Source organism: Thunnus albacares, chromosome 11, assembly GCF_914725855.1.
Source record: "Thunnus albacares chromosome 11, fThuAlb1.1, whole genome shotgun sequence".
Lineage (NCBI taxonomy): Eukaryota > Metazoa > Chordata > Actinopteri > Scombriformes > Scombridae > Thunnus > Thunnus albacares.
The window spans coordinates 4,346,784-4,374,665 of record NC_058116.1 but is presented as its reverse complement, the minus strand read 5'-3'; the positions used below and the strand labels follow the sequence as shown (position 1 = coordinate 4,374,665).

At 37.1% G+C, this 27,882-nt stretch overlaps 2 protein-coding genes across 4 annotated transcripts; both read right to left on the bottom strand.

The window, feature by feature from the left end:
* Positions 1–2,956: 2,956 nt before the first annotated feature.
* On the bottom strand, positions 2,957–6,953 carry LOC122992352 (interleukin-1 receptor type 2-like). Its single transcript, XM_044366124.1, has 7 exons — positions 6,936–6,953; positions 6,484–6,664; positions 5,824–5,913; positions 5,438–5,503; positions 5,176–5,311; positions 4,424–4,569; positions 2,957–3,972 (listed from the first exon to the last, which is right to left on the bottom strand). The coding sequence occupies exons 1-7, from the start codon at positions 6,951–6,953 to the stop codon at positions 3,827–3,829; spliced, it is 783 nt and encodes a 260-aa protein (XP_044222059.1). The 3' UTR covers positions 2,957–3,826.
* Positions 6,570–27,406, bottom strand: LOC122992049 (interleukin-1 receptor type 2-like). Of its 3 annotated transcripts, none has more exons than XM_044365599.1 (10): positions 27,281–27,406; positions 17,688–17,765; positions 16,627–16,879; positions 15,905–16,097; positions 14,172–14,343; positions 13,755–13,817; positions 12,920–13,055; positions 12,352–12,506; positions 11,014–11,157; positions 6,570–6,664 (listed from the first exon to the last, which is right to left on the bottom strand). In XM_044365599.1, exons 2-9 carry the CDS (start codon positions 17,761–17,763, stop codon positions 11,042–11,044), a joined length of 1,164 nt encoding a protein of 387 aa, XP_044221534.1. In that variant the 5' UTR covers positions 17,764–17,765; positions 27,281–27,406; the 3' UTR covers positions 6,570–6,664; positions 11,014–11,041. The 3 variants fall into 3 exon arrangements, with proteins under 3 accessions (XP_044221534.1, XP_044221533.1, XP_044221532.1); XM_044365598.1 differs by lacking the exon at positions 6,570–6,664 and adding an exon at positions 9,512–10,099; XM_044365597.1 differs by lacking the exon at positions 6,570–6,664 and having other exon boundaries at positions 9,512–11,157.
* Positions 27,407–27,882: the final 476 nt, after the last annotated feature.

Sequence of the window (27,882 nt, the reverse complement as noted above, 5' to 3'; positions counted from 1 at the left end):
CCATGTGAAAGCATCTTTCATCAGATGGACGTAACCTTTTATGTGCTTGTCCCTGAAATGTTACTGCTTTCATTCACAACACAGCTGTACCAGCATTTTCCCTGAAATGTTACTAGGTCTTGAGGTGGGAAATTGGCGGTACAGATTTCCCTGAATATTAGGCCCTGCTCCCATTCACACATGACCCCATGCAGGAAATGTTCCTGAAAATTTCAGGGATAGACTGCATGTGTGAAAGGGGCTTTTGACTGTTACAGAAGGATAGATGTGTGTCATCAGCATAGCAGCAATAAATTAGGTTGTGTTTTTTGAAAATGCGACTCAGGGGCAGCAAGTAAACACACAGCAAATGTGGACTAAGAACTGATCCCTGTGGAATGTCGTATTTGACCTTAAAGGAGAAAGATGTAGTATTATTGTATGCAACACTTTGTGTTCTATTTTTCAGTTATGAATGAAACCAGGAAATGCCAGCCCCATGAGACCAATAAGGTTCTCAAGACGTTTTAAGAAGGTGTTGTGGTCCACAGTGTCAAAGGCAGCATTAATTTAGTAACAGCAAGACAGATGTAAAATCAGAGTCCGTTGCAGTTAATAGGTTGTTCGGTAGAGTGTTTGAATCTGAAACCAGACTGAAACTCTTCTAGCAGTTAAGACATAAAGGGGAGATTTGAAATCAGTCTGCAATTGTTTATAGTTTGTGGGTCAAGGTGGGTCTTTTTAATAAGGGCATGATCAAGGTTGTTTTTAAAGCAGTGGGAATGATGCCAGAACTGATGCATTCATTGATGGTGTAGAGAAGAGGGCTTCCTACCGCAGTGAGCAGTCATTTTATGAGGTTACCAGGAATGGGATTCAGACCACATGTGGTTGGTTTGACGCGATTTGATAGAGTGTGTTCAAATTAACTGAATCAAAATGTAAAAAGTGGCTGATGGTTTGGTAATTAGCATATACAAAGTATAACTTTTAACGTTATCAAATGAAGAGAGATGTCGTCCCCTCATCTCTCTCATGGCAGGGGGTTGTACAGGTCTGACCATGACATGCAGTAGCAGAGCCCTTGTTCTTGTTTATTCCAAGTTTGTTAAAACATGTTGTGTTGCCAAATTGCACCAAATTCAACACTGCACTCCCTTGTGTCCCCAGCAATACACACACCAAGTGTGAAGTAGATTGGATGAACAGTTCTCAAGATATGCAAAGGACAAACTTACACACATACATGCATACATACATACATACAAACAAATACAGACAGACAGATATTCCTTGCTTTATACAGAGAGATGAAGAGGGCAAGAGAGATCAGAGGAGAGGGACACAGCCTTACCAGTAATATCTTTCCTGATTAGCTTAATCTTTTCAACGAAAAAGCTGTTAAAACCTCAGCTGTAAAGCAGAAAACAGTGTGGGTGGGGTTGTTTTAGTGAGCTTATCAATAGTATTAAATGAAAATGTAGGGTTGTTTCCATTGTTAGTAATCAGATCAGAGTAATAATTGGATTTAGCTTGCCGGAGGGCATACAGTATTTGCACTTATGCAATGATTCGTTCTAATAATGAGTTTATAGTGACCTCATTTTATATTGTACTGGTTCCATAGTAGCCCAAATATAAGATGACGTTTCTTTTCTGGAAATCACACCTGAGAAAGTGGAGTGTTCTTATGTTTGTGGAGTAGAAATTGTTATTACACATTCCAGTCTCATGCCCCTCACCCTTTCATTTCTGAAAAATTAATTGCTACAAAGCCGAAAACATGCCTGTTTTATCTTAGCGCAAGAAATATCATACTTGCCATTTGTTTGTTTAGCCAGTTTAACATTGTTATTTGTAACATTGCTTTCACATAATGTCACGGGTTTTGTTTGCATTTAGCATTGTTTTGTTATATCTACATCTGCTTTTCTGGTTTAATCAAGACAGACTAGTATTATTTAAGTTCACTTATTGTTTGTTGATTTAAGTCCTGAGTTTCTTAGTTATATATGAGTTATATATTAGCTTGCTTTATTACTCACCATAGCTACCATGCTTCCCATGAGATAAAAGAGGGAGACACCCAAGCTCTCACTGACATCACCAGTGATGTCATGGGTTGGACCAAGTAAGGGGGGATTTATGGTATGGCGTAAGGTGAAGACTATATGCTGTGGATGATGTGTTCGTATAAACAATGTTAACTGATACAAGTAACATTATTGTTTACCTGTTATAGGTGTGGGAGACTGAAACACCCCTGTGAGAAATATGGTTCTGCCTAGACAGATTGGTGGGCCTATTTAAGGGGAGAGTTGTTGGTTTGAGGAAGAGCAAAAAGAAAAGAGGATGTCCGTGTAGCTAAGTGCACATGATCCTGCCTTCGACTGTTGAGTTGAGTTCCCTAAGTTGAGCTTGTTAAGATTAATTTGATTTGTTTGTTTTCATTTCATTTTTTGAGACAGTTGTTTTGGTTACACTGGTCAGAATTAATCACCTTTATTTTAGTTATTAAACAAGTCATTGAGTCTGCCTCCTATCACCTTTCTTGATGCTCTGGATAAACTTCTTCACACTGATTTATTGTATTTAAAGATTCTCTATTCTGCAAATCCACCTACCTTGTTTTATTCATATTGCTTCTTATTTTCAAAGTGTTGCAAAAAGGGGGTTCATGTTTTAAGAAACGTTATCCTTTTTGAAAATATTTTTTCATCAAATCAAATGTAACAACACACAGTGCTTCATGCAGAAATTACTGTATGAAAGAGAAACTAGAGATAAAAATTATGAATCATTTCATAGAAGATGTAAAACATATGATAATCACAGCTAAACATGAATATATTGTAAATGAAGCCAAAATGTCATTCAAAGTAACAATAATACCAAAATGTATTAGATAAGATGAAATCTAATACATAAATCAAGGAAATAACAAAATACAGTAACTGAAGAAGCTGGCACTCTTAGGTACAGTACATATTCCAGCACTTTATTGAATATTTCCATTTTAAAGGCAATATACATTTATTCCACTGTGTTTCAGAGGAAAAGATTGTACTTTCTACCCTAATAACTATTATTTGTTAGCTCTACTTACTTTACCGAACAATGTCTTATATGCAATAACCACATATAATGATGTATTGTTAGATTTTAGAATTGCCAGAGCAGTCAGATCATCAACATCGTTAAATACGTTTGATAGAGCAGTTATGTATCAAATTGTCTTAACACTTTTCAACTACAAAAATATATTGCACTTATACATACTGTATATATAACTATCTTATGGAGTGTTTGAATTTTGGAACACTCAAACAAAAACAAAGAAATGAAATGATTTGACATGAAAGTTTTGTATATATGTACAGTATATGCAGATGTAGCCTTTGTTGAAGCCTTTACTGAATTTGACCAGATATTACAACTTCTGTGTCAGTGAGCAGCCTCAGTTTGGTGATTCTATATTAGATTTAAGTAGGATATTTCTGTATCTTGAAAGTATCTGTATCTCATGAAAGGAAACTTACAATGACTGAAACTGTATAAAGAAACCAAATGTAATTACCACATTAGTACAAATAATATGAATCAAAAGTTCCTTGTGTAATGCTCATTCATGGATAAGGAAATGGAGGACAGTGGGTAACAGCATGAGCAGCTACTGATTTAAAAACACTGAATTCTACATTGAATCTCTGTAGCAAGAGTTGAACACCAACCACTGCTAATGCTACTGCATGACACCAAATGCTGCAGGAAAACGCTCTATTGATGCAACTGCAAATACATTTAAGAGGGTCTTTTCCTTGTGGAATGAGTGTGTACACTGGAAGAATTAGAAGGTGCTGTTTTGCAGAGCCAGGAAGTAATCCATTTTCTTTTTCCTTTTAGGTTTTAAGAGCACATAGAGAAAGACAGAAACTACAGTCAGGAAGCAGGACACCGCCACTGTAGCTACCACCACCCATGTAAACGTGGAGTCTGGGGAGAGATGGACAGAGGTAAATGAATGTATTACAAGACTGATGTTATTTTCTTGGGTTTGGCCATTGGTTCTATCAGTTATGATAACATTGTTCTCACTATGTTAATTACTGAGATCAAAGAACATGGTGACATCGCTCAACAAAGTCAGATTGGACAAGAAATACATGTGCTTCTTCCCCTGCAATTTTTTCAGTGAGTATAATGTTATCATAACCGACACCAATGATGGCCAAAAATATAACATACTGGTTAATATTTTTGTGCTTTTCTGAGTGTCTATACTGTTTTAAGGAGTATTTACATCCTTGGTTCCAATATGTTCAGTGACAAAAGTGTATATATATATATATATGTATATATATATATATATATATATATATATATATATATGTGTGTGTGTGTGTGTGTGTGTGTGTGTGTGTGTGTACATGCACACACAACTCACTCTCTAGTTGAAGCTGTGTGACGACTTCCCGTCTCCCTCCTTCGTTCTGAGTAACACATTTCAGCTCCGTCTGTATGTCTTCTTCTGTCATAGCTACAACAATCAGCCTTAACTCAATCTGGCACCCTTCAGACACCCTAGTGTGCCTGGAAACATTGAGACAGACACCTGTTTACATGGTGTTACTGATGTGGATGATGCGGTAATGTATTATCTTGTATCAGATGTACATCAAGGGTGAAACTACACAAGATGTTTATGTAATAATCAGTTTTAACAGTGTTTTGATTATCTTTGTTTAATATTTATTGTAGTATATTTAGCTGGAAGAATGGGAAATAAAGCATGCATTTTTAAAGAGCAAAAAATCTAATGTACTGTTAACAGACATAATTGTCCCACAATGCAATGTACAGCTTACCCATAACTGATAAAGTAAAACAAAAATATGTCTTGCAATAGCTGCAGCAACACCTCAAAAACCATTTTTTGAAAAATAATAAATCCTTGGAAAAATCACTTTGGCAATTTGTTTTCCAATTTGAAAGTAATTTTTAGTCTAATCTTAAGTCAATTAGTCATCTACTTTTGCCATCTGGAGGGCAACAAAGTGCGTTATTGTGCATTTTGTAGGATAACATACTACTTCACACATTTAAGTTTAAGATTAGATTAAGTTCTCATTACTTAACCAGAGGTTTTTTGGTTTGACCTCAGGTTTCAGTGCATCCATCAAACACAACAACAATTGCCTCCTTGCCCCCTGCAGAGCCCGTCCATCAAGGTACGATGACTCCACTGATTGGCCATTGACCAACCATGTGACCACAGTGGAATCTGCAGCTTGACATCCAGTGAGCACCATGCAAAACAGTTCCAGTCCTGAACCTAAATGAGAATACATTACACTTGGACATTAGACTTTGTTTAATCAATATTGTCAATCTAGTTTGTGTTCATTTTGATTTTAAGTTTTAGAGTCCATTCATTGAGATTCATCATCTCATCACTTACCATGCGGACTTTCAAATATTGTTCCGTTCAGTGGTGAGACAATCACAGGTGGCTTAAGTGTAGGAGCTGAGACACGAAGAAAAACACATTTAATTAACAGATATGAACATCTGGATTCAAAATTTACATTATAAATAATCTGATGGTACGAGCATCAATTTACTGTTCCAGCATGGAAGTTTGATTCGTAGAAATGTAAAAAAAAAATGATTTCAAATTGCTGCCATCTTGGTACGAAATGAAATGCTTTATTTTTAGCATGATGAGATGATAACTAGCTGGCAAAGAGAAGTAAACCCAAAAGATAATATTTATTACATTCACTATTCACTGACATCATGTTATTGTTATGGTCTTAATAAATTTATAATGAGAGTTCAACTCACTGTGAACAGTGCTGCTGCTGATCAACCCTGGCTCAGAGGTCATGGAGATGTCAGGCACAGTGGTAGTTGTAGTTTGAGCTGGGTCTGGACCTGGCAGACAGAAATTCACACGTATATTCAGAAACATGCATGTACACATAATCTTACCAACAGCAACAATGACTTATTATATTTCTTAATATATTATTATTATATTATTATTTGCATATACTTTTTATGGAGTGTTTGGGTTTTGTGTGAGGTTGAGCTTCCTGTTCCCTGTCCCTAACCGAACTCTGTGTGATGCACCTGTTAGGCCAGTAGAGGGCAGGGCTGGATTATAATTTATGCTGGTATTGTAAGAACACAAACTAATGACATCTCCAAATCATTACTGTTATTTGGTGTCTTATGACTGATGGATTATTTTCATATTCACCTTTCATTAAATATATAAAATATAAATACAGTTATATTTGTATTTTTATCATTAAAGGGAGCAGACCTGACAATCAGCAGTGCAGCAGTGTCCCTCATCAATCAATATTATCAAATAATGACCCACCCTTATTTATATGAGTAGTCATAATTAGGTTTCTCAATAACAAACTGTGATAGAATATGATTTAAATAGTTGATTTAAAAGACATATTGAGTGTGGTGACATTACACATCACCCACCTTGCACACAGAGCAGGATGGCTCGGCTGACTTTGTACTGCTGGTTGTTGATGAGCACTCTGCACTGGCAGGTGTAGAAACCGGCATGCGATGGCTTTACAACAGGAATCATTAGATCACCTCTGAGATTCTGGTGGAAGGAGCCCTCCCTGCCAAGCTGAGGGGGAGTGGGGCTGGAGCCCTGTCAGGAAGCAAAATACTGCGTCACTCATATCAAGATACTGTCACAACAGGAGTTGAGGGTTTGAATGCTTATATACATGGTGATGTACAGTATGAGGTTTCTATAGTATACATAAAATGGGAAAATGTTTGGTACAATATTACATGAGCATGTGTCAACAAACATTTTAATGGGCCATTTACTGACATATGACTCTTGTAGACTTCAACTAGTAGAAATGTGTTGCTATGGTGACCTTATAATAAATGAATGAATAGATAAATCTTACTTTTAACAGCTGTAACATTTTTCAGTTTAAGCTGCTTTCTGAGATTAAATGAGTTGCAGCACAGTTGTTCTATTATGTCACATTTTTCTCAACTGAAGCAGTTAAAGTGTTGAGCGCACTGTAAAGCCCTCTGAGACAAATGTGTGATTCTGGGCTTTATTAAAAAAAATACACCTGACATGACAAAGTTTTAACGCTGCATAAATTTCCATCTTAGTCATTTGTGTCTTTATTTCTTAGAACAAGTGGAAAAACTTCAAAAATGTTCAAGAATAGAGAGTGTCAGTATATTGAAATCAAACATACACTGCTGCAATAAATCAGCAACAAATCAAAATATATTTTATTTAACAAGTTTATTTGTGTTGGAAATGGGTTGAAAAGGGAGTTGTTGTTGTCTAAATTAAAGTCCATGTAAAGGAAAATCAGGGATTTCTTTTTAAACACATTATATGGGTTAGAAAATAATTGCTGAAAACGTGAAAATGTGACTGTGAATTATGTAATACTGAATTGTGGAGTTAGAGCGTTAAACTGTTTTCCACTGTTTCTATGTTCAGGATTTTTTGGCCAGGCCTGAAATGATGGCTCAATGACATAGAGGGGTTACTAGAATTAAACCTACAAACAAGGCCTCCTTTACAGTGTGTATTTTAATATGGGAGTTTGGTATGAGCATTAACTCGGAGGCTGTTCAGTTGGGGACGTGGTTTCAGCTCCTTCAGCCGACTCACCCTTAGTGTTTCAGAGCAGAGAATACTGCTTATTTTTCCATGATTATGAAATCTAATTTTATATACTTGGCAATTGTTTTAATCATTCAAATGTGGCTGGGTGGTTAATAACACATTTTTCTGTGGTGTGACAAACTGTTTTAATACTAGTAAGGGTTTTTTTCCCCCTGTGAGTGCTCTTCAGTTATGGGAATCCTTCCCTTAATGTGTGCCTTAAAACTGGCAACCCAAATCAATACATATATAATTACTGAGTTAAAATATTGTACTGAAATAATTTTGGGCAAGATACTATGAATTTTCTGTTAGCTTAGTGCCCTCAGACATCCTTTAATTTGCCTTGATGTAAAGTGGTACCCCACAAAGAACAGTGAAGCCGATGAAAATCTCTGTATAACAGACAAACTCTTAGTCCCTCTACAATAAAACTGCTGAACATTTGAAATATATCAAAGAAGCGTTGAGACATACAGACACACTGTAGGTAGAAGGATTATAGCAGCAATATACTTATTCCAGTGGATTTAAAAACTGTTATTATATGTAATGTGTAATTTTGATGAACTTACCAGGCTGAGTGGGAAGACTTAAGGACAAGTGCTTATTACCTGCACTGAACTTCTGAAGAACTGCTGGGTTTTCCCTCCTCCTCTTTTCAAACCACTCAATTCTGTTCCACTAACGCCTGCATGAAATTTCCACTCAACAGAAAAAAAGCACCACTTACTTTGCAGTATAGATGCACTGCAACGATTTATTGCCGGCTCAATAGTTCAAATGTAGGCCATCAGACTTCAGTTGCTTCAGATATGAAAGTAAGAGCTATAGTATATTTATCACATCCTGCCTGGACTTTGTGTGTTTTTTGGACTCTTTGTGTTTTTGTGCTCTTCGGGGTTTCATGTGTTACATTTCTGTTGTCAAATCCTGGTCATATGATTTTGCTTGTTACGGTTTGAGTGGTGGGTTTAGAGGACTGCATTAGTAGTTAGCTTGTAGTGTGTGTATTCAAGTTTATGTAATTCTGTGATGGTTTGATTTATGCTGGGTTGTGATTTAGAGTATTGTGTTTTCTGGGTTTTGGTTTTCTGTCACTCTGTTACTACACCTGCCCTGCATTCGTCCTCGTTAGCCCTGTCCTTGACTCAGTGTTCTTCCCCAGTCTGCTGTCACCTTCACACCTGCCCTATATCAGTCTCGTTAGCCCTGCCCTGCTCTCAGTGTCTTCCCAGCCTATCAGCTCCTAGTTTAGTTTGTATTTAAGGTCTGGTTTATAGTTGAGTCTTAGTTGGATCATTGTTCTGTTCTGTTCCATCGAGTTCGTATCTCTATGCTCAGCCAGCTTCTGTTTTGCCTGCCCAGTCTCAAGAGTAAAGGTTTTCATCAGTCTTGCATTTCAGTCTCTGCATTTGGTTCCATTCCTGCTACTCCACATGACAATATTGTCTGAAAGCCAGAACTACTTCAAGAGTGTGTCAGTTATTCGTTCATACTTATTTAAGAAATTCCAAAAAGATTTTTTTTTTTCAACATTTTGTGTTCTTTTACTTTTATGATACTTCTTCTTTAATATGCGCTTCCTTCCCGCAAACAGAAAATCTTTACTGATGACCTCACATGTGAGAACTGGTACCAAGAAACCCTCCAACCAATAAGAGCATCATGGATTATTTAATAGTTACCACATCTAATCAAACTGCCTCTCTCTCCATATCTGAAGTTACATTTAACTTGTGTCTTGGAAAGACCAGATAAAGAGTATTCAAAAGCTAAAACCATCATGAAAAGTAAGTTGTGCTTTGTAAACTGAAGGTGCATTCAAAGACACTCCAACAACCAAAATTTCAGAGACAAGTGCCAAACAATAACTGTTTTAATGCAATAAACATTTACAGTATCCTCCTTTTCATTCTCAAGCCCTTGTTTGTTTTGTAACATACATGAAATAAGTCCCTGTTTGCAAATGTGTTCCTACATGACAATTATGTAACTTAAATAAGAATAATGTGAACTGTGATTAATTACCAGCTCAAGTAACTTACAAGTCTCTGAAAGCTCATTTACACAGTGTACAGAAGTAAACAATATACACAGTTTGTAGGTTATGGGCTAAAACATGCAAAATCACTGGTGCTTCACTGTATTTGTAATGAAAAAGGAGCAGGTTAGGAAGGACAAACAACTTCAAAATGGAAGATCTGTTTCCTTTTGAAATGTTCCATTTATTGACAAAATTGTTAATCTTTTATACAAAGACCCTCATCCATAAAAGACATTCATCAATAAATCTTGTTTCAAAGATTTAGTTACCCAGAGTTTCCTCACCATACATCCTCAACATCCAGTATGTGGTGGATAATTTGTGTCCCATGGCAGTAGAGAGTCAATCCTGATCCAGAGGCGTTTGCATATGAAACACTGGATAAAACCCTATAAGCATGTAGGTGTGGGGTTTGATAGCATTAAATCAAACTCAAATCTGGTATCAAATCCATTTATTGAATCGGAATCCTTCTGAATCCCTTATCAAATCTCATTAGGTTTACCTTTCAACATTGTAAGTAATGCTAAAGGCTATTTAGTGGTTGGTGTTTTTGCTCAGGTGAGAAAAAATGGTTTTCAACCTCTGATACTGATATGTCTCGGTAAGCAGTGGTAAGAAGAACATAATCAGCATTTGTTGGTCTGTTACATGTCTTCATGATAAGGTGCTCATTCACTTGTGAAATATGTTACTTTAATGATCTAAAGCCATGCCCCCTCATTTCTTCTTTTTTGTATGACCCAAATAAGTCTGACAGCAGTCCTGTCAGCCTGTGTTTCTACAGTAAGCTAGTCACTGCGGTCAGTCACCTCCTCTCATACAGCACAGTAGTTGAGTGGTGTAAAGCCGCATTTATTTGTGAAACAGTCAGTAAGACTGTTCTAGTGAGTAAATGAACAGCAGCCCTAGCATTTTTAGTGCTGACAGCTGCTGGAAAACACATGCTGCAGTTTAACTGTTACTAAATGATTTCTGTAGTTAGCCACAAAGCTAGCTAATGTCATGGCTGTTAAAAGGTCCTTCTGTTGCATACTCAGAAGATGACATTTGATCAGAAGCAGTGGAGGTGGCCCTGTGGTTTCCTTTGTTCGCGCTCACTGTTGACACATGCGCTCTGGTATGATAGTTGTGATGTATGTGGGGGTACTGTATGTGTGTGTGATGAGAAGTCAAACCATCACTGTGGGTTTTTCCATCTTGGAGTGTTTGAGTATTTTTTGCGTGGGCTGGCATTATTACATTGCATACTTTATGTAAAAAAGAGCACATTACTAATTACAAAACTGCAGTGTAATGTTACCTGTATTGGTATAGAAGATGGGAAATGCTCATCTGAACCACAGCACAATGTCAACCTTGAAAAGGTAGTAGACGATGACACTGATGATAAAGAGAACCGTCACACCACCAAACACCAATCCCATGGGAAGTATGAGGTCGGGCTCTGTAGAGATGGACATCACAAATACAGGACATATGATTTCTCCACCATGAATGTGTGTTGAGAGTAGAGACATTTACAAATGTCAATCCTTTCTTTACTGTTTCATTACTGTACTGTACTGTTCGGTATTGCCAGTATTGCAGGGCTGCTCTAACAGTCTACAAAGCGAGCATTTTGCTCCTTATATAGACACAGAGCTTGGCAAAACACACAGATTCACTGTACTCTGCCTCTAATTCTCTTTCTTATTAGCAAAAAGTAGTGTACAAAACATTCAGGTAGCAGCTTCTCATTTTTAGCCAGCGTTGACTGTCGCTTTCACCAGTTAACGTCACTGGTGGCAGATCATATCAGCTGTCACTAATTAATGTTAATTCTGTCAGTAACTTGATGAAAGGCCAAAATAACTCTACCCTCCCCCAATCATTTTTTGATGTCAGATTAGGGGTGCTGTTTACAACAACAGAGATTTTTAAAAAAAAAAAACAAAACAAGTGCCTGTGTGGACCAGATTTTTTTTGAGTATGAAGGAGGAAAAAACCCTGTTTTCAAAAATATCCATGTGGACTAGGCCTTACATTAATTGACCAGTATTCAAAAATTATTGCAAAAAAAGAAATCTAATTTTTTGGTGGGGGGATATATGCATACAAACACGATGTGAAGTATGATTGCCAGAAAATGTATTGGTAACAATTTTGATAATTGTTTAATTATTTATGTATTTTATTAAGCAAAAATGCAAAAAATCACTGGTTCCAGCCTCACTGGACAAAACAAACTGACATTTAATAAACCAAATGGTTAATCAATTGATCAAGAAAATAACTGACATATAGTTAAAATAATCAATTATTGGACGCAGCCCTAATCATTATTAAAAGTCGTCTTAAATCAAGTAACATCTCAGCCATGTCTAAATTTCCCAGTGGAACATCAATATCTTTATTTCTCAGGTGGCTGCTACAGTATGTGTCTGTAAAGAGATTTTCCCATAGAGAACCATTGTGAAATCCACAGCTGAGACACAATTCAAAATGTCAAAACCAAACAGGGCTGTGCAGAAAGCTAGAGCCCTAGAACAGAGGACCTTTACGGTAAACTGGCTACTAGAAATATCTGACAGCCTTCAGAAATAACAAGAACAAATTAATAAGAGGAATCAGGAGTTTGAGAGGTTTACTCTGTTTTTACCTGCTGGTAACAGAGTAAAATATCCCACAGGATTTCCCCGGTCACTGTATGCTTGACAGGTATAGTTGATGTTGAAATCCTTCTCCGTCAGCTTAGAAAACATCAGCATCCGCTCCAACCACACACCTTTTCTGGGACTGTCCTGACTCCACATACTGTTAAGGACAGAGAGATGAAAAAAAAGAAAGTTAATACAACAAAATGTAGGGCTTCACTGTCTGTGCCTGGATAGAGCAGCTGTCTCTATTCTTTATACTGAATATTCTACTTCTGTCTACTCTTTAGTCTTGGTTTAGTTGTACATGCTTACTTGACCCAGTTCTGATTGATTCCAGTCTGCAAGATATTTTGAATGGGATTAAAGCTGCATTAATCAATAATTTTAAATCTTTTGCTAGTATAATCTGAATATAATTTTGCTAAAAACAACTTTGTGACAATATGTTTGGGCCATATGTCAGCTGAGTTTTCCTGCCCCCTCACGCAAATACCATATATCTCTCACTTATTGTACCTAAAAAGCAGTAGATAAAACAAAACAAATGAAAGGAAAAGTAAGTGTGCTGACCGTGTTTCTGATGTGTAGAAATGGTCAGAGGGGTCAGTGCTGAAAACGAATTCGTTTCTGACCAACCAAAAGATATCAATCATGGGCCACCCACCACCCGGCACAAACACCAGGCACCTCCGCTTGAAACTGGAACCTAAACACATGCACAAAAAAAAACATAATACATAAATAAAACAATTTCTCTTAATCCATCAAATATATAGATATTTAAAAACATAAAAATGGAACATTTCCAAATATTTTCCAGACGTATATCTTAAACAGACTATGATGTATGTCAGCTAAGGGCCTCGGACCAGTTCAGACCAAAAATGGCACTGTGTGTGTGTGAAAGTATCTTACAGGTACAAGTCTGGTTGGAATAATACATCAATAATTGTAAAAGCTTATCATGAGTCAAAAGACTTCACAGTGGTTTATAATACAAGACAGGATTTTCCAACTCTGATGTAAAACTTTACAACTACAATCATTTTATCCTCTGATTTGATGATAGCGAAGTTAAGAGTAGAATACCCCAGTTCACATTGCAAAGTATTGTACCACCTTGAATTTGCCACTTGTACTTAACTGGTACAGTGCATAGTGCATTGTTAGATGACATTTCATTGTGTTGCAGCAAACACTGAGCCAGGTTAAACTTTTTTTTGCAGATGATTTTTTTGCTGAAATCCTTTTCATTGGGACCCCTGTTGTGCCATCAAAGTGGTCCCAAAAGAACTGAAATGAATGAGGGGGCTGCATTTTTGACACAGTGCTGATGTCAATCTCCTCAATACACATGTTAAATTGCAAAACATTTCTCAAAAATATGTTACAGGTAGAGGCTCACCCATCTCTGCCTTGATGATTTCATTGGCTGGTTCCCGCACTTCTGGAACCAAACAATACTCCTCTGAAAAGAAAGACAACATGAAATACATGCGTGGCTCATACATATGGTAACAGAGGTTGAGGTTGTCTAATCATTCAAATGTGCTGTACATGGAACCATATCAAGGAGTTGCTAGGTTGGTGAAAACTCAGTAAGCCCCACTGCCATTTGGTGGCGCTAAATTCTAAAGTATTCTCTTGTCAGGCTGCTATGACCTTTGCGCTACTCACTAGTGGTTGCTTGTAAATTTGGTGATTTTAAAAATTAAAACATATTAAATATAGTACATTCTGTTGTAATCATTTTATCATGTTCCGGACAAATAGCATGAAGTCCCTCTCTCTCAATCAGTCAATTACTCATCTCAGTTCTAACCTTTGACCCAAGCGTCAATGGTCTCTGACACAGATCTTGTGACGCCACCAAGGGTGAAGGTAAGAATGCAGGTGTAGGAGCCCTCGTGGTGGGGCATCACCCCTTTAATCATCAGTTTGGTCTTGTTCCAGTAGGTAATATTGTCCTCCCCATCTACTATGAGGTTACAATCCTGGAAGAGAAAAGGAAATATAAAAGTAAATCAGGCTTTATATTATGATGATTTGTAAAAAACAACAACTAACAAAGTCTTTCTATGAGAGACAGTCTTGTTAGTAACCTGGTGAGCAGATTAAAACCTGCCAGATCCCTTTATGCAACAGAGTTTTTCTGTCTGAAAACGAGCCAAATCCAATCTGACTGTTTGATAAATTCAGGATGAGACTTGAGATGTTCCCTCCCATTAACAACTGTCAAGATTTGTTATAATAATAATCTGCAAATTCATTTGGCTGAAAGAAGAACTAGGTTTTCATCATCAGTAGTGACGACCACCAAGCTGAACAGACAAAGAAAAGACCGTCATCTCTGTAAGGCAAGCCTAAAGGAAGTCATGCAACATAAAAGAAGAGATTACAGTACTTACTACAGTACTACAGTACACCTCCAATGAGTGCTTCAAACTTTTACCGGTAGAGTTGCTCCACAGACAAAACATCACTCCCTTGTTCACTTATTCACATCTCCCTATACTATTGACAATCAATAGTTTACTCAATAGTGAGCAGCAAATCAAGATTTTGGACTTACTAACCATCATTTTCCATCATCAGATTCACTGACAACTGTAGAGTAGCACAACGTCAATATTCGCCTCTATAAAATGTGGCGTATTACATTGTGGAATTGTTAGCAGAAAGTAGTCCATGTCATGGATGCTGCTTTTTTCTTTGCTTTGTGGTATTTTTGAGGGCAATATATGGTGGATACATTTACACTCTTATACACTCAAATAAAATGTCAGGTGATTATAGTGCACTATATAGTAAATAAGGAGTGATTTCAGAAACCGCTTATATCTGACACTGGACAACACTTTCACCAGAATTTTTAGCATGTTCACATACATGTACCACATCTCAGTTTATATACAGCTGGTCTCAAGGCCAGATTTGACTACTGTACATCATGTTATGAAAATAATACACATCTGAACAGATGACATAGAAATAATGGCAGTAGATGCAAGTAAAATTCATAACAATGCCATGGCCACATCAGGATTTTCTTGCAGAGAGCAAGTTCATTGTATTTACATAGCCCATAATGGCTTTACAATCTGTATAATGTACAACACCATCTACCCTTAACCCTTGATTCAGATCATGTTCAACTCTACAAACAAACAAAGAACAGGAAAACAGGACCCTGCTTAAACTTCCTTCAGTCTTCTGGAGGATGCACAATTGAAAGTTATAATAATTAAGGTAACTTGAAGCTGTAATTTAATTTAATGACTTTTTCCCACTATATGTGATAACTTTTAATTTGCACCAATACTGTATCTGACACTTACTGCACATAATTAAGCATCTAGCCTAAGTGAAGACCCTTCATGATTGGATCTGCTGCGTGGTGTACAGGACAATTACAATTTTGTGTCAATTCCAACCATATTTAAGCCAAACTGACAGCTGTTCCCAGATTATGTCTGTAAAGACATGGCACTAATACTCAATATCTGGTGTAAATTATGTCACCAGTCAATGAGACTTTCTCATACAGTAACTCACTTTGTACCACTTGATAGAGGAAGTGATGTTGTAGCTGTCCAGTTTCTTTATATAGTCTTTCAGAGGGCAGGACAGATTGTCATCCATTCCTTCCATAAGCGTTTGACCAGATTTTTTTGGCCTCACACACTCTCCAGCATCTGACTGATTCACCTCCAGCCTGATGGTCTGCCTGTAGCACCGGGTAGGAGTCCTGTCAAACAGAGGAGAAAAATTGCTTTTTTTTCTTGCTTTTTTTTTTGTACAGTGAAGAGAATCTGTTCATATTCAAGCAATGGGCAGCTGAATAAGGAGCTTCTCAGGTTAAGGATAACAAACCCTTGTCAAACCTTTCACTCAATAATAGTATTTAGAACAGCAGATAAATCTAAGGACTTCAGGAAAACTGCACATGGCACAAGCTCTAAAGGTCTAATATCTGTGAGTCCATCGCTCTGTGGCTCACTGCTATTTAGCAAGTGTTTGTATTTTACCATCAGTTTCCTTTTATCACACCTGAATCTTGAATTAATTATAGCAGTGACAACATGGTCTGCTGCCTGCCACAGTGCCTTTTGTGATACTACCGCTATGAGTCACCAAACTAAGACATTTTCAGATCCTAAAACAGCTACAATGTCCGGCTCCAGATGTTATTTAGAATAGGTGACACATAAGGGCACAATTTATATTTAATGTTCCAACTTATAATGCTATTTCTATTTTATTTGATGCTACCGTACCTCACTATGGTGATGTATTCCCCGTCGTCGTCCAGCGTCACGTTAAGCAACCACAGAGTCTCCCTTTGCACCAGGATTTGACCAGGCTGGTTGCTCAGCTCTCTGCCAGTCTTTGACTCATACCAGGTGATGTTATAAGGCACTGAGGTGAAGTTGAAGACATCTGGAGACACCAAGGTGCTATTCAGCATAGCTACCTCCCCGGGAACAGAGAAAACCCTCTCAAACTGGAGCTTGTAGTTGGTACAGTTCTCTGCAACAAAAACATACGAGTGGAGAATGGATTTGTCATTTATTCATCCATTCAGTGTTAATAGAACTCTGAGCAAACTTTTCAATGTCAAATTAGGGAATTTACCAGGAATAAATAATTGTTTGAAAAGCAAGGCAAGACAATTTAATTTATATTGCACTTTTCAACTCAATGTGTTTTACCTAACCTAAAGTTACTTTAGAAATAATTCCTGATAAAATGCAGAGTGTTTGGTGCTAAAGTGGTTTAACTGGGATTAGAACCTGACCAACCAACAAAGTTTAACTATGTGTGAAGCAGCAAAGTGGGTCAGAAAGATTTTGTAGCTAAAATGGTACATTAACAGTTAAGTTTTCTTTGTTTATATATTTTGAGAGATTCCAGTTTCCCTAAATGTGTCTCACAGAAACAGGAAACTGTATTTTCTGCCTTTGTTTACCTTGTTGCTGAGCATGTATGCTGCTGTTTTTCTTTTGTCCAAGAACAGTCTGAAATCAGTGTGAGACATCTGAAGAGCTCACAGCAACCAGAAACACTGAAGTTACTTTAATTACACCAGTGTCCAGAAGAGGGCAACAGAATTCTACTGGAGGCAGCTGTTGAACTTAGACTTGACAACTTGGCAAAAACATATGAAATGTAATACTTTATATATATATAAATATATGATAAAATGTAAAAATGATATTGCAACACTGCAACACTATCTCATTTCCCTGTACATTGTGGCACAGATCTGTTTTAAACAGTCTCAGAGCTCTTATAGTATTCATGTAGCTCTTTGAGAAAACAGTGTGACTCAGCTCACCTTGTAGAAATCCTGAACAGATCCCGTAAAGCCCAAGGAAAAACAGGAGGCTTCCCAGTTTAGAACATAGGCCCATGGCTGAAAAACAGAGATATAAACAAAAGTTAGCAATGAATGTATACAAGAAGCCAGAGTGAAAATGCTACAGGAGAAAAAGATACAAGAGCCTGAAGTCCTGACAAACAGCTGACAACTTACTGGGAGTTCTGTCACGGACACTGACAGATCACAAGAGGCTTTAAAACACAATAATCACCAAAATCTTTATATTTTAAGCCAAACTTTATCTGTCTTAATGTTTCTTAAGTTAAGTATGTCTGATTTTACCTCTCTCTGCTTTTCCCTCCCTCTCTCAGCCTCCCTCTACCTCTCTCCCACTGTCATGGATGACCAACATTCTGGTAATACATTTGTGAAAGAAGCTCTGACAAAATGCTGCGTAATATTTTGATACTCGAACAAGGCCCAGCATTCGGTAACGCTGCTCAGTGTCAAGTCAGTTGTTCAGCCTTGTCAGTAAATCTGTGAATGAGCACTGCAAATCCTGAGGGAAAGTGGTTTCCTCATTGTCTCCAACTTATACAACTACTATAGATGCTGCAGTACTCCAGACCACAGTCTGTGTCACGCAAGCAGTTTGCAAAAATCCCAGTTTTTAAAAACCACAATCTGTACTTACAATAGATTACATATTTGATAGATTTTTGTGATAATATGAACTATAGTGAACAAATACTATCAATATATATTTTTGAAGTAAAGTTACTGTTGGGCTTCAGTCCAGACACACTTTTTTTTAATTGGATGTGGCTCCAGTATGACGGGAAACACCAATCACATTAACACTGTGGTTTTACCAAACATTTAACCTTTTCTATTGTAGACATTATGTCAGTTTTTCCTAAATCCCTTTTTATTCAACAAAAGAAGAAAAACATCTTAAATGTTAAATGATGTCTAAACACAAGCAGCCATACAAGAACATTTCTTTAATTAAAGATTTAAATTGGAAACTGTCTGTTAAAGAATACAGTAAGTAAAGAAAAGTAGAAACCCCCTCCCTTCCCCCCCTTAACTGTTTAGATGCATTAAAGTAAGCTTAAACATTTTTATATTGTAATAAATATCTTTCTTTTGTTCTCTATGCCTTAATGATAACACTACAGCAAGATCCATTTCATGAAAGCTTTTCAATTACTTCTGTTGATGAATGAATGCTGATATAATGATTAATAGGAAGCAACACATTTTGTTCATTTGTGCCACAGAAACTGAAGAAACTATAATTTCATGATGAGTTCAGTGGACATCACCATCTGGTCACTATTGGTTGTTTATAACCCACCAGTATCAGACAGTCAGAATACCAGCTTAATCTGACTGTCTGTGTATGACTGTATATCTGGGTGGGTTGTAATTAAAGAATGTGACTAAAGCTGGAAACAGTCACAGATGTATTTTGGTGTGACTCAGTTAAACAGAACTCTTAAAGTTTTCCCTATTAGATCTGAATCCAGGAATCCCATTTACAAAGGAACTTACAGCCTCAAAACACATGAGTATAAAAATATTCATGTCTTAAAGACACATAGAACAAACATGTCCCTCACCCATTTGGCTGTCCAGTAATAGTAATAGATCTGAAATGAACATGTGGAAACCTACTTGAACCCAAAGTGCATAAATTTAAAAAAGACACATCCAAAAGGGACCCATGAACAGTTAGACCTGATTCAAATAGGCCCAGGGATAATTAGAAATGTGTGTGATAAGAAACAAAGGATGACAAAAAGTCTTTTACTGATTATCAGCTACCAGTCAGCCTTGATGTAACTCCATGATAAGATTTACATATTTTCAGTAAATAAGCTGGAGGAAACACTGAAAACCTGTAAGTTTATTCTCTTGAAGTTGGCATTTTTTAAAAACACTGTTACTAAAATCAAAGTTGAAAAATGGGACATCAATAATGTACAGTATAACAAACCAAGAAGTAAGAAACCCTCAAGAGAACGAAGCTGTTGTTTATGTTTGGGCTGGTTGTCAGACCACAATCAAATGGGTGAGTTTTCAACAGATAGCAGCTATTCTAATCTACCACATCCTTCACCTCATGCATTCACAGATCAGCTCAATGACAACTAGCTCGTGGTGACCTCTACTGTACATTTAGCAGCAGTGTTAGTGTTTCACTAGCAGTTGATAGTATATATAGTATAGTATAGTATAGTATGGTATAGTATGTAAAATGAAAAAAAATGGTGCTTTGCCACTGCACTTTTACATGGTCTTATGGTGGATCCATTGTTACAAACACATTTTGTGTGGCCAAGTATGTTTTTTAAACCCACAACTTTATATTTTGAATGATTAGGGATGAGGTTCGATAGCATTTTATCAAATTCAAATCCAGGATTTAATCCACTCATGGAATCTGAATCTTTCGAATCCCTTATTGAATCTTATTATGTTTATCTCACAACAATTTCAAGAACTCAGCTGTGTGGTCATTAAAGTGAATTGAATTCAACTGAATTTGCAAGTAAAAAGGCTCAGATAGTTTGTGTGTTGTCAGGACAATACTAAGACAAAAGGAAGCTTTTATGAAAAAACAGTAGCAACAAAATGAGTTGAACTGCTGTGGGAAGAGGAAAGTGAAATTATTTTAACCACAAATCTGCAGCATCTCACTACAAGAAGACCCACAGATGGAAACAAAACTGTGCACTGGTTGAGTAGGCTGCCGTAAATGTGATGTTCTGCATGTGCTGTGGTTTGACTCTCACTGTCAGCTTTTGTTGTTCACAACTTTCAGATCAGCAATTTCTTTGCAGTCAATCAAAGGACAAACGATCCCTAAAGCTTCCTGTCTTGTAAGACATGCAACAATTTTTTCCCACAACACAGCATCTAGTGTGCATGAATATGTTTTTTATCAAGAACAAATTATGCATTTTCATTGTATATGTTAAATTCTGAGCCCAAGCTCCCTGATACTTAAGAAATCTTTAGTACATAAGGAAAGTGGGAGAAACCTTGTGAGATGCACCCAACAGGAAGCTGAGAGTTGTAGAAAACGCTCACATGGCAGAAATGAGACTGTTAGGAAATGGCCCCTACTAACTGAACAAATTGTGCAATGTTCAATGTCACTAAAACAAACTGACTGAAAGGAAAATGTCCAGCTGGAGAAATGTCCACAGCGTGGGGAGAGATGTGGGAGTAAGACTTTGGAGACTGAAGTGATCGGAACTGATTGCGTCACATGTAGTAGAAAAACGTCTTGCAAGTGCTTTCCCTCACTACTAGAGGTCTAGAGGTGTTAGTGCTCTGCTGTGTAACAGGATGAGCAGTGACTAAGACAGTGTTGTATTTTTTTAATCTTTTGTTTACCAAGGGTTGAATGACAGGGCACCATACTTTCAATGTATTCACTATCTGTTAGCTGTCTGTCACATCTAATGTGTCATATTACAACACCTTCTTATCTTTACTTCATCCCGATGTATAACTGGTTCTCTGTGCTTAACTGCAGACAGCAGCTGATGGAAATCTGCCTTCCTGACAGGAAACTGTTAAATGAAAAAGGCTGCTACTGCCAAGATTTTGTGTTGTTATCATGCCTTTTTATATCCACATCTGCTTTCTCAACCTTGAGGCTACCAGCAGTGACATTGACACTTGAATATGAGGATCCACAGCAGATATATTTGTGTAGCACTGTAGCATCCTTAAATGACCATATTTATTTTTGAGACATTGGTTTTTGAGCTCAGACGATTAGTCAATTGATCGATTAGTTTTTCAAGCAAAGATGCCAAACATTCTCTGCTTCCAGATTCTCTACTGTAAGAATTTGCTGCTCTTTTGGTCTCTTTTGGTCTCTTTTGGTCTAAATTGAATATCTTTTTTTGGAGAGTTTTGGAGATTTAAAGGTGTCAAATTGGGTTTTAGGAAATTTTGACTGTGTGATCTTTCAATATTTTCTGACATTTTATAGACCGAATGATAAATTGATTAATTGCAAAAATGAGGTTATGACAGAGAAGACTAAACGGTAAATGGACTGTACTTGTAAAGCACCTTTCTAGTCTTCCAACCACTCAAAGCACTTTTTACACTACGAATCACATTCACCCATTCACATACATTCATACGCTGAATGGGTACAGGGGCTACCATACACGGTCCCAACCTGCCCATCAGAGGAAGCTAACCATTCACACACATTCATACACTGATGGCACAGCCAGTACATCAGGAGCAATTTGGGGTTAAGTGTCTTGCCCAAGGACACAGGGGCATGTGGACTGGAGGAGCCAGAAATCGAACCGCCGATCTTCCGGTTAGTGGACGACCTGCTCTACCTCCTGAGCCACAGCCGCCCCTAGGACTAGCAGCCTCTATCAACTTCTAAGCTGCACCAAAACTACACAGAAACTGAAGGCCAAGCCAATCATGTGCCACCTCTATGAATGAGACAGTCTAGCCTCAGAGGAACCAAAACTATTAATGCAAAGTGGTGCAAATTTTATTACAAGGAAGTAGCTCACAAATGGATAGAAATAGTAAAGAGTAAGGGTTAGGGGTGGGGTTTAATAGCAGTATCAAATTCACAGATCTGAATCCCTTATCAAATCTATTTAGGTGTCAACATTTTAAGTACCTAATGTTATACAAAAAACCCTAAAACTCTGTTATTTAATCCAAGTTGTATTGTGTACTGCTTATAATGACAAACTACCAGTAAGTCACCTCTGACTGAATGTTAAAGCTAATGATGACTAACAAACCGTATATTATATGTTGATAACTTTGCAATTCAGCTACTGCACAGATTGACAGGACATATTTCCTGCCCAGAATACTGGAAGTCCCGATTCAGATGTATTGAGTTTCTAAGATTCAAAAATGTACATGTATATGATATGATAAAGTTTACAATGAGATTCCAACTACTGAAACTCACATGACAGTTATTTCACTCATCACTCTGCTGTATGGCAAAAAGACAGTCCACTTGCTATCACAGAGAGGTGTATGGGAAAGTACAGTACAGACACCAGCGTACATGAACCAAACAACAGCAAGCTTGTTTTCTCATTTGGCCAGGTCATAACAGAACCCAACCCTACAAGTGGTAAACAAGGACAAATTCCATGATACCTGTGTTTACAGTGGTAATGTTTAATTTTAGAATATGTCTGTAACACCCTGTGATTACCAAAATATCCAGTGGACTAGAAGCAGGTTTTATTTTTCTGAGTGTCTCTGTTGAGTACAACTGAGAAATCCCTCAAATGTGTAACACAGACCAGGTTTTACTCAGCAAAGGTACATACAGTACATAGAAGTCATTGCCAATGTGTTTATCCTGTGCAGGGAAGGGCAGGGGGAGCATGGACAGGAGGGAGCAAGGCTGCTGAGATTTTTTTAAAGCAATAACTGCTTACAGATTTTAGATAGATTAGATAATCTTCAGTATGATCTTTTCTGCAAGAATTCATTTGACAAAGTGACATGTTGTAAACCAAGATCCAAGGCAGTGTTGTAGAAAACGCTCACATGGCAGAAATGAGACTGTTAGGAAATGGCCCCTACTAACTGAACAAATTGTGCAATGTTCAATGTCACTAAAACAAACTGACTGAAAGGAACATGTCCATTTACTTCTGTTTGCATTCGCTTAGTGTGCTATATTTTCTTTTCTATCATACGTCACAAAGAAAATCAGCAAATCCTCACATTTCAGAAACTGAAATTAGAGCATGTTTATCATTTTTGGTTGAAAAGTGACACTGAATCGATTATCAAAAAGGTTTCAGATTAATTTTCTTTGGACCAACTAATGAATTTATTGCTTCAGCTCTAAATTGTATGAAAAAGTGAAAAGCAGCAAATCTTCACATTGGAGGGGCTGGAATAAGCAAATACAAAAGTACATATTATGTACTACTTGATAAATTATTAATGACCAATGACTGATTATCAGAATTGTCTATTCATTTCCTCCAGTCAGGTGAATTAGATTTACAGATCTGTTCGTCCTTTAAACATTTCTAGGCATTATTTTAACCTATTTAAATGTGTACAGTGCTTCTCATTCAGTCTCCTCCTTTGGATCCATTAGACTCTATCTCTCCTGAATTTGATTTGAACTCAACTAACTTGAGGCTCTTTCTCTCAAAAGCACTGTAACACTGATATGATCACATCAGTGTTATATTCTCATGATCATAGAGGGACAGAAAAGTGTTGAGCAAAGCAAAAAATCAGTTTTTTGGCAGGAGAAGAGGATGTGATCCTAAATGACGATGGAGAATTGAAACTCAGATCCTCAATACAACCTGCAACACGAGCAAAAACTTGTTCACATGACAGACAAGCCTTTGTATGAGAGCTCACCGGTCACACTATAGTAACGCTTCATAATGTATTACATAGCACATAGCTCATCACATGCAAGCAAGGACTTACTACTATGTACTACTAATACTAACTACTTAAGTATATATTGATCTATGTGTGCATATTTTGCATCATAGAGTTATTATGTTAATACCCCTTGACTCTGTTAAACATTAGATTAGGATTATTTTCTTTGCTGAGAGGAAACATGCTGGCCCTAAGAGAAACACACTACATCTGATTCTGATGTCCCGCCTCTAAACCAGTTTGTTTTTAACCATGTCTGAGAAAATATCTTTGAAATTAAAGACACAGTATTAGCAGGCACCAGAAATCTGCAATACAGTAGTAAACACCACTCTGCAGGACTGGTTTAGGGACAAAACAACATGAGAATATTCTAATATAAAAGACGAATTTCAGCCCTTAAGGGAGGAAAGGAGGAAACCCCAGACAGTATGATGGAAATATCCTTCCATGGATGCTGCAAAGTGTAATTGTTAATAAAGATAGATGGAGATGCTGAAGACATTTAGCCTGTGGGAGGTTAATTAAACTACATGATTCATTTTGCACTATAAAGGGCAAACAATGGGAGTTAGAATATGACTTACATGACTGAATTTGAAGTTTCACAGAGTGTGAAGTGATCCCTTGTTCCTCAACAGGGACATTTTTGTCTTCTTACTTTGCGATTTTTCAATCATTCTGGCTGTGCTAATGTATATGGCATAAATTTTGACAAGGGTGTGCTTTTTCTTTTTGAATTTTGGAAGTTCAGCCTCGTCTCCTATAATAAGTCTATGATGAGCTGTGTAGCCAAAAAAAAGACACTCAGATCTTTATGGACAAAAATGTCCCCATTTAAACCCATTTAAAGCCATTAAAACAGTCATTTTTGATCCCACAACCAGTGCAGCATAAAATCATGCATTCTATTATATCAGGCTTTCAATCTAGAGCAGTGGCTTCAAAATTGTAGTTTTTACTATTTTCCACCAGATTGAACCATTTACTCATATTTGGCCTATGAGGTAAATACATGCAATTTTCCTGTTTCCATTAGGGCAAATTGGGTGTCCCGGGATGAATGCATTTTTAATAATATTTCACCACTTTTTTACAACAATGACTGAAATTTACATTAACTAATCTTTATGGTAAGTTTTGAACATATCAAAACAGAATAAATAAGCAATAAATATGAAAATCACTATATTAAAAACAGTTTAAAATGCAACCTGAAAAAACCTGAAATGAAAACTCATGGTTGCAGGTTGTCATAGTAACACAACACGTTTTCCAACTCGGGAGTTTTGCAGGATCTAAGCGGTCAAAAAAACTGAGCGTCAGAGCAGCGATGAAAAGATTTGACACAAAAAAACAGCTCAAACAAATGCTGCAACATCTCAGTTCTCAAAAGACACAGTGAGTTCAGACTACTGGCAACAAAGTAACAGGCTACAAGTCATTTTCAATGGAAGCCGGTATCATGAAGCTACAAACTGACGCCCAACACTAGCTGGCCATGAACGGCCGTTTTGTAGCTTTGTCGCTTATAGTGTCAACAGCCTGAGGGACGACTGAATCTGAGCCGACCGACAAAACTACTCTGCTAATGGCTTAACGGACAGGTTTTGGCTGCTTGTGGATGATCTATCCATCACTGTTTGTGAACATTCACTGTGGTCTTACATATCTTATACATACCCAAATTCATATTTGTGTTATTTGCTTTCTCATTGCTGGTAAACATGAAAACAAGACAGGACACGTCCTGTCAGAGTCAGACCAACCAGTTCTTGTTCTCTTTCTCCACTTCAACAGCAGCTCACATGTCGCATTAAAATGCCCCAAACCTTTTTTGAGGTTTTATTTGTTTGTTTTTCCTTGTACACTACATCTTAAGTATCAGTGTTGTTGCTAATCATCGACATATCCTAGACTTGCATTTAGTATACAGTATATACAGAAAATAATACATTTTTTTTGTTTTTTTTTCATAATAAAATAATAGTGACATTATGTAAACCACCTGGCATTTAAAGGGTTAATGAATATTTGGTACTTATGATTAGGACTGATGTTGGTTAAAAGATTTAACTCAGTGAAAATGAAAAATAATATTAATTTAGGCCTATAATATTTTTATGTCCGTTTTTCAACATGGACATTTATGTCTTTATCAGTACAACTTTTTTTTACCACGAGGCACTTCAATTTTCCACTGTAGCTCTGTTTTTTATGTACAAATGAACTCAACTAAATTAGATCTGAAAAAGTGGGTGCAGCAGCATGCATGAACAACATATTGTATAATGTGAGGCATTTCCAACTCAAAAGTCTGTGAAACAGTAGTGAAAGTTGTGAAAGTGAAAAAAACAAACATTTTCCTGTTGGATAAATTATATGCATTCAACAAACTACAACACAGCAAGTGAAGTGGGAGAAGTAAACAGGAGATGCACAGTTAACAGTAAATAAAATCAAGTAATTCTAATGCTCGTGCCTAGCTAACCCAACCTCAGTTAAGAATTTAGTCAACAAAAAACCTCATAAGGATCAAAGCCTAACATGTACAGTGTGGCTAACCTCTTAATTCAAATTCTGTGCTATCTTGGTGAAAAATGTGGTCACCTATTTACTGGTGCATAACGTGCCTCACCACCTATCTTCCATGTACCTGGCTCTGACATGCAGAATGTGAAAAAATGTATTCATAAATGCCCTACCACTATTGTAGAGAACACATCTACATAGCACTGACGGTCAAAACACATGCAGAAAGAAAAGCTGCACGGTTTCCCCAAATGTTTGATGTAGTTGATTTTTGTCTGATTCTTTTGTTTTTATTATTATTAATTGACGCCATGCCACTTATTTTAGGTACATTTCCATTCGTTTACTGGGAGAGAAGGAGCATCAATCTGTCTTTCTACACAGTACAAATCTTAAAAGATATCATCTTTATTGGATATAGTAGATCCTCTAATATTACAACACACTTCTCTAATACAGTAAACACAAACCAGAACGGTGTGGTCCTCAAAGCCTGAGTATCCCTCAGTTTCTAACAAGGAAGGTAGCTGATCTGAAAAGATACTTGTGTTTGCCGTCAGTCACTAACTGCTAAGGGTAGGAACTGTCCTCAGATAAGCAAAATTGAGCAGAATATCGTGACTCACCTCAGAGTGACACAGAGGCACTGAACAGACGGAGGAAGGATGAGAGAGTTTACACCACACAGCAGAGCTAACAGAGGAAACCTCACCTCTGACCCATGCATGCAGAATGAAGTCTCTACAATGCAGCACAGCCAGTTACTCAACAGCTCTGTCCCACCTCCATGGGACGTAATCACAAAGACAGACAAAGAGAAGGAAGAGTGTGTTTGGATTGCATTTCTCAACTCTCTGTTCACCTTCCTGTGCATGTCAACCTACTGTTAAACCGTCAGGAAACATTTCCCAAACCCCAGCCAAAATAACTTAGTGTACTTTCACTAGGATAATTTAATACAAAGTTTAGACCAAACACTTGACAAAAAATGACCAGAGGTGTTGCTATAATTTCAGTTTCATACAAAATATTACCACATGTTTCTATAGATATAGAAATGTCATGAAAAATAAGCCTTTTCACAGTTAATATGACTGAAAATTTACAGTCCTATGCTGTTCGTAACTGCTGTGAGTATATTGTTCTGTCAGTTACTGCATGTGAAAATGGGGCTTTCAGTTTTGAATGATAAAGAATTAAAAATCCTTATTTTAAAGATTCTCATAAT